At 39.5% G+C, this 7,530-nt stretch overlaps 1 protein-coding gene across 1 annotated transcript; it reads left to right on the forward strand.

Annotated features, from left to right (window-relative positions):
* The first annotated feature begins 2,040 nt into the window (after positions 1 to 2,040).
* On the forward strand, positions 2,041 to 2,703 carry LOC145689263 (uncharacterized). Its single transcript, XM_081763400.1, has one exon. The coding sequence runs from the start codon at positions 2,041 to 2,043 to the stop codon at positions 2,701 to 2,703; it is 663 nt and encodes a 220-aa protein (XP_081619526.1).
* The last annotated feature ends 4,827 nt before the right edge of the window (positions 2,704 to 7,530 follow it).

The raw sequence follows: 7,530 nt of genomic DNA on the forward strand, positions 1-7,530 counted from the left end.
AAGCAACCCTGTGGTAGTGCTTCACATTAGCCACATTTGAAAGGATTAAAAAGCTAGCGCACACCACTTACAATATACTGGGCCCAATTGACGTGCTTTTTGGAGTGGATGTGATTGCATTATTAATGCTCGGTGGAAAGCGTGTTGGACCACCGGGTACACCCGTAGCTCTAGAGACTGTCTTTGGTTGGGTGCTTTCTGGTAGCGTAGGTACCACATGTGGAGTCATAACAGTGGCGGCATATCGTGCATTATGTGAAGTGGACACCACCCTTCGTAACTTTTGGGAGCTAGAAGTCCTTAGTCCCAAAAATACTTGTTCGAAGAAGAGAAGAACTGTGAAAAGCATTTTGCAGATACTCACTACCGTGACAAATATGTCCGTTATGTAGTGAGATTACCATTCAGGGAGAGTATAGCGCCCTTGGGAAAAACACGTGACATTGCAGCCAGAAGATTGTTACATTGTGAACGAAAGTTAGCAAAACAACCTCAACTTCAGGAACAATATCGTGCGTTCATGGAAGAATATCTGAGGTTGGGGCACATGGAGCTTGTTCCACCTAAAGAGAAGAACGTGTCACCTGATAATAGCTGTTACCTCCTCCACCACGCAGTTTTAAAATCCACGAGATCAACAACAAAATTACGAGTGATCTTTAATGGCAGTGAGAAGACAAATCCGGGATTTCTCTAAATGAACGGCTATTGGTGGGTCCGAAGCAACAAGACTACGTTTTGCCACTTTTGATGCGATTTCGTGGACATCAAGTGGCCCTATGCGGGGACATTGCCAAAATGTATCGGGCAGTGATAGTAAACAGAAAATATGTTGACTTTCAAAGAATTCTGTGGAGCAATTCCGCGAACTCTCCTGTAGAAAACTACCGATTATTAACTGTGACATACGGAACTGCCTCTGCTATTAGGTGCAGAAGAAGGTGAAAATTATACCTTGGCAGCAAGTGCACTAAAGAGGGATTTCTTTATGGACGATTTTCAGGGTAGCTGTAAACTGTGCGCGAAGCGATCGAACTCCAACAACAGCTAATTCAGTTGCTCAAGAAAGCAGGCTTCGAGTTGCAAAAATGGGCATCCAGTGAACCGGAAGTGCTAGAAGCCGTACTGTCTCACATGCGCAAAGTGTCTTTGCCTTTCAAGTTTAACGATAACAACACCATCAAGACCCTCGGAGTGCAGTGGTCATCAGTCAGTGACGAGTTTAAATTCAGTGTTTCTCCCCCCTTGCAGCGTGACGTGTGGACCAAGCGCATGATACTATCTGAGATCGCCAAAATCTTCGATCCACTTTGGTTTCCTTTCACCGGTAACCATCAAGGAGAAGTTGCTTTTACAGTTGTTGTGGAATGAAAACTTGGAATGGGATGAAAACCTCCCTGGTTCATTGTGCACGGAGTGGAAAGAATATTGCAAGGAACTGTCCCTATTGGAGGAAGCAAAGGCTGAGCGGTGCATCATACCTCCCAATACTCAAAAACGTCAAGTAATTGGTTTTTCAGATGCCAGCGAGCGGGTGTATGTTGCAGTGACGTATTTGCGGCCGAGCTTTCAAACGGAAAGGTCAGTGTGCAGCTAATTGCTGCTAAAACAAAGATGGCTCCAATTAAAATTGTTTCTCTGCCTCGATTGGAGTTGTGCGCTGCATTATAGCTGGCGAAGTTGCTCAAAGCAATCTCAAACGCCCTTGGGTTTGAGGTGCTAGAGGTAAAACCATTTACCAATTCACAGGTTGTGTCGGCATGGATTCCTTCTCCCCTGACAAATGGAAAACATTTGTGGCGAATCGTGTCGCGGAAATACAAGAAATAGCTCATGAGGCGTATTGGTGTTTTGTAGAAGGCTTGCTAAACCCTGCTGATGGTTCCTCCAGGGGTGTGAACACTAGTAGATTATTGTGTCATTCATTGTGGTGGAACGGTTCCAACTGGTCTCATGATGCAGCGTTGCAAACGGCAGCAAGACCACTCCACATATCTGAAAAGGTAACGGAAGAAAGAAAAAAGTGTGCACACTGTAGCTATGTGTGCAGCTACAGTGGATGATATCACTAGACGTTATTCCCCTCTGCTCAATGTAAAACGCATTGCAGCCTGGTGCCGTCGCTTTGCCTACAACTGCAGAAATCCCCTTCAAAAGCATCAAGGCCCATTAACAGCAGAAGAGCTGGAAGGTTCTTTAAGGTGTTTAGTGAAACATGTTCAAACGCAAGCATTTCCTGAGGAACTGGAATGTTTGAAAAATGGTCAACCCCTCCCACCCAAAATTCGTGCTTTGTGTCTAACTCCTTTCATTGATAGTAAGGGGCTTTTCCGAGTTGGAGGAAGACTGCAAAATGCAAAAATCACCATAGATAAAAGGCATCCGGTTTTATTGCCAAAACAACACAAGCTTACAGAGCTTTTAATTCAATGGGAGCACCTTAATACGCTACACAGGAATCTTCAACTAGTTTTGTCCATTGTTCGCCAAAGATTCTGGGTTGTTGGTGCAAGAAATTTAGGAGGAAACATCATTCAAAAATGTGTACGGTGTCATAGGTTCGAGACCAGAACAGAAACTCATATTATGGGACCGTTACCCCCGGCTCGTGTAAACCTGAGTAGATGCTTTTATCACACTGGTGTAGATTATGCGGGACCGTTTCTGTTGAAATACAATCATGGGCGAAGCCGAATGAAATAAAAAGCATACATCGCTCTTTTCGTATGTTTCGCTACTAAAGCAATACACCTCGAGCAAACGGTGCGTCATTTTTAGCGGCGATAAAACGCTTTGTATCTCGGAGAGAGCTTTGTAGTAATATATATAGTGATTGCGGCAAGAATTTCGTAGGAGTTAATAAGGAACTCAGAGACCTGATCCAACGCAGTGTGCATTCGAAGGCAAACCAGCTGACTTCATCCTACCTGAGCGAAAAGGGCATAAGATGGAAACATTATCCCCTCTCTTCCCTTCATTTTGTTGGTTTGTGGGAGGCTGGTGTGAGTAGTGTGAAACACCATCTTAAAAGAATTGTGGGAAAAGCAATTCTGAGTTATGAGAAGATGAACAACATCTTGACCCAGATTGTAAAATTTTAAATTCACGTCAGTAGGGAGGGGACAATTCAGGCTGTTCTTTTTCCTACTGCGCATGCGCGAACCCTTCGCGCTGATTGGCAAGCGCCGGACCCGGCCGCGCACCTTCACGCTGATTGGCTGGCGCCGGACCCCGCCCCCTTGACGCTGATTGGCTGGCCCCGCCCCCGGTCATGCTCACGGTCACGGCCACGCTCATCGTTATAGCAACGGTCACGCACCCGCCCACGCCCACCTTGAAACGTCCAACCACGGTCTTTTACGACCTCCATTTTAGGAGTACCTACTGCGCACCTCGGGTCATGCCGCGCTGATTGGCCGGCGCCGGACCCCGCCAACTGGAATCATGTACTGCGCACCTCGGGATATGGGGGTTTTCGAACAGGCCGCATACTATAGCAGATAATACATAAGATTCGTTCCCTTTTATGAGCACTTTTAACATAGCAGAGCAAATAACACTTTCTCCAACCGCCTACATAACATAGCACATACAGAGCTAATAAAAGAGCATGGCTTGGCATGCGCCTTTTATGAGCGCTTTTAACATAGTAGAAATTACACAGAGGCTATGAACATAGCAAATCGATAAGACAGCACGGCTTATTATCAAAGTGGAGACTACGAACACATACCATAGCAGACAATACATAAGATTCATTCCCTTTTATGAGCACTTTTAACACAACAGAGCAGAGAACACATTCTCCAACCGCCTATATAACATATTACACAGCAGAGCTAATAAAAGAGCATGGCTTATTATCAAGTGGAGACTACGAACAAATAGAAAAATCGATAACACGTTCTCCAACCGCCTATTTAACATAGAAGAGCTAATAAAAGAGCATGGCTTATTATCAAGTGGAGACTACGAACACATAGCAGAGCAGATACTACATAAGACTAAGTAACGCCCTGAACCGTCTAACGACCTCCATTTTAGAAGTACATTTGTTCCCTTTTATGATCACTTTTTTCCACCCTTATTTTATTATAGCAGAGAATAATGGGGGTGTATTCGTCTATGGCAACATAATAGAGCAGAGATTAAAAAAAATAACAACACCACACACAGACACACACACACACTTGATTGTTTATGCGCAGTAAAATTAAATTTCCAATTTATTACACATTGCGCGCATTCGCAGAAAAATATTACAGTAGACTACAGACTGTTTCAGTTGCAGTGCCAGTTCCGGTTCAGGAGCAGACTACGTGCAACGAGTAGGTCGTAAAATACTATGACCTATTTTTCATTCCCTAAATAACATAATATACACACTTGTTATCCCGACTTCCGGTTCTGATTAAACACACACAAACACTCACACTTGGTTGCGTATGCCAAATCCAATTTAGTAGAAATAACAGGCATGCACAGAAAAATTTACATTTCCGACTCGATACGCCCTTTGAACCGATTTGAATAAAACTGGGTATATGGAAGTTTTCGGCCATGCTAAATACGAATTCCATATTTATTTTTACCTAGGTCCTATAGTTTATGCGGGATACGCCCTTACTATGACAATTTTAACCGATTTGGATGAAACTCTGTATATGGGGGTTTTCGACCATGCTGATTACGAATATTATATTTATCTTTACCTGGGTCTTATAGTTCATGTGGGATACGCCCTTTCTATGACAATTTTATCCAATTTGGATGAAACTCCGCATATAAGGGTTTTCGGACATGCTGATTAGGAATATCATATTTATTTTTACCTGGGTCTTATAGTTTATGTGGGATACGCCCTTCCTATGACAATTTTAACCGATTTGGACGAAACTCCGCATATAGGGGTTTTCGGATATACGGATTACGAATATCATGTTTATTTTTACCTGGGTCTCACAGTTTATGTGGGATACGCCCTTTGTATGACACTTAAATCCCAACCACCCGTAAACGAAGCAACATATTGAGGTGGTGTTTCCACATTTAGCAATTTGTCATCAAGCACTGTAAGTTCCAAAAATAATGACCATCGAGGTCAAAGGTCAAAATACTTAAAACCTAATAACTCGAAAACGGAGCCACTTATTGAGATGGTGTTTCCACATTTGGTAATAGTTCTTCAATTACTAAAAGTTCCAAAAATAACGACCATCGAGGTCAATGGTCAAAATACTTAAAATCTAATAACTCGAAAACGGAGCCACATATTGAGATGACCTTTCATTATTTAGTAACAGATCATCAACAACTACAAGTTCCAACAGTATTGACCATCGAGGTCAAAAGGTCAAACTCGTAAACGAAGCCATATACGCAGGGAACTCTGGTTTTCATGAACGTATTTAACATCGTGTATATTTAAAAAAATAATCAGTCTTGGATGAGGTTATAAGGAACACTTAAAAATCACCCCCTCGAATTTTGACAAAGTCCAGAAATACTTAAATTTTTAAAAATCAATATTTCAGTTATTTTTAACCGCAGCGAACTTTGGTTCCTCATGCAGTAACAGATTCATCAACTACATGTACGAAAATATTGACTATTGAGGTCAAAAGGTCAAATAACTCGTAACAGAGCAACGGATAAATTTGTGTGATCTATTCAATTTTGTACCAAGCAGAAACACAATTTTATCTAGCTCAGAATTTCTGTACATTTTTGGTTTATTCAAAATAAATGAAAAAATTAATTTGGATGGAGTATTTATTTTTAGACTAACGAAAAAAGAAAGCTAAGATATGCTATTTTAACTAGCTGAGAATTTAAAGAAACAAAGGGAACCTACTCAATTTTCTACCAACGAGAAATGCCATTTCAACTAGCTCAGAATTTATGTGCCTTTTTGTGCTAAGGTCTGTTCTAACTCTTCCTGTACTAATTAAATAAACGAAGGAATATTGTGCCAATGAAAAATGCCATTTTTCTAGACCATGTTCTAATATTTAAAAAAACGAAGGGGTGAATTTGAGTGACCTATTCAATTTTGAACCAACGAGAAATAACTGCGTATTTTAAATCATTTTGTACTATTTAAACAAACGAGGGTCTCTTGAGTGAGCTTTCCAATTTTGTAGCAAGAAGGACCATTTTTTAACTAAATCAGAATTTCATTTCATTTTGTAACACTCAAATTTGGATGGAGTGTTTAGTTTTGTACGAACCAGAAAAATTTGATTGGATTATTTCCTTATGTGCCAACTGGAAAAAGTGAAGGACCATTATTTAAATAAACGAAGGAATAAATTTTTACTTACAAGCAAAGGCGAAGAAGGTTCATTTTATACTTTTTGGTGCTATTCAAATAATCGAGGGAATAAATTTGGATAATCCATTTTATTTTTGTACTGACCAGAAAAGGAAAAAAAGATCAGCATTTTATACTTTTTCTGCCATTTATTGGGGTGTCCTATTTCTTTTTGTACCAACGAGAACCATTTTTAACAGGCTTAGAATTTTATACCTTTTTGTAATATTTGTACCAAAAAAAGCAAGGAAATGCCATTTTAACTAGCTCAGAATTTCTAGACCATGTTGTACTATTTAAACAAACGAAGGGATTAATTTGAGAAAGCTAACTTGGACTCAGAAATTTATATCATTTTGTAATACTCAAATTTGGATGGATTACTTAGTTTTGTACTGACCAGAAAAGCGAAGAAGTATCAGCATTCTATACTTTTTGTGCCATTTATTGGGTGTGTGCTATTTCCTTTTGTAACAACGAGACCATTTTTAGTTAGCTCAGAATTACTAGACCACGTTGTACTATTTGAACAAACGAATAGATTGGCCTATTTAGTTTTGTAGCAAGCACAAAAAGGAAAGAACTAACATTTTGTACTAATCAAATAAATGAAGGAATAAATTTGGGTAGAATATTTAGTTTTGTACCTAGCAAAAAAAGAAAAAGAAGTGAAGAACGAATAAAATTTGGATGGTCTATTTTCTTATGTACCAACAAAAATGGAGCAAATTTGAGTGGCATACATAGTTTTGTACCAACGACAAAAAGAAACCGAAGGAGGAATAAATTTGGGTGGCTTATTCAGTTTTGTACAAAGCGGAAAACAATTTGCACTAAAAAGCGAATAAGGTAAAATTTAAATAGCTCAGTATTTATGTACATTTTGTACTACTAAAATAAACGAAGGAATAAATTTGGGTGTTCTACAGAAGAAAACGGAGAAGGGCCATTTTATTTTATTTTGTAGTGCTCAAATATCCAAAGGTATAAATCTGGGTGACCCATTCAGTTTTGTACTAAGCAGAAAATTTGTTGGCTTTTTAGAAAGACCATTTTATCTTTTGTATTACTCAAATAAAAAAACATATTCAGATTTTTCGGCTTATTAAAAAGCGAATAAATTTCTAAATTCTAATTTTTGTGCTCTACAAATAAACGAAGGAAAAGCAAACAGAAACCATTTTAACTACATTAGTATTTATGTGCCTTTTGTAACG

The sequence above is a fragment of the Thermobia domestica genome, chromosome 7, assembly GCF_964235325.1.
Source record: "Thermobia domestica chromosome 7, izTheDome1.hap1.1, whole genome shotgun sequence".
Taxonomy (NCBI): Eukaryota; Metazoa; Arthropoda; class Insecta; order Zygentoma; family Lepismatidae; genus Thermobia; species Thermobia domestica.

What these genes read in the sequence shown, in the direction of transcription:
- LOC145689263 (XM_081763400.1), top strand. Translation starts at nt 2,041, where the DNA reads ATGTGTGCAGCTACAGTGGATGATATCACTAGACGTTATTCCCCTCTG.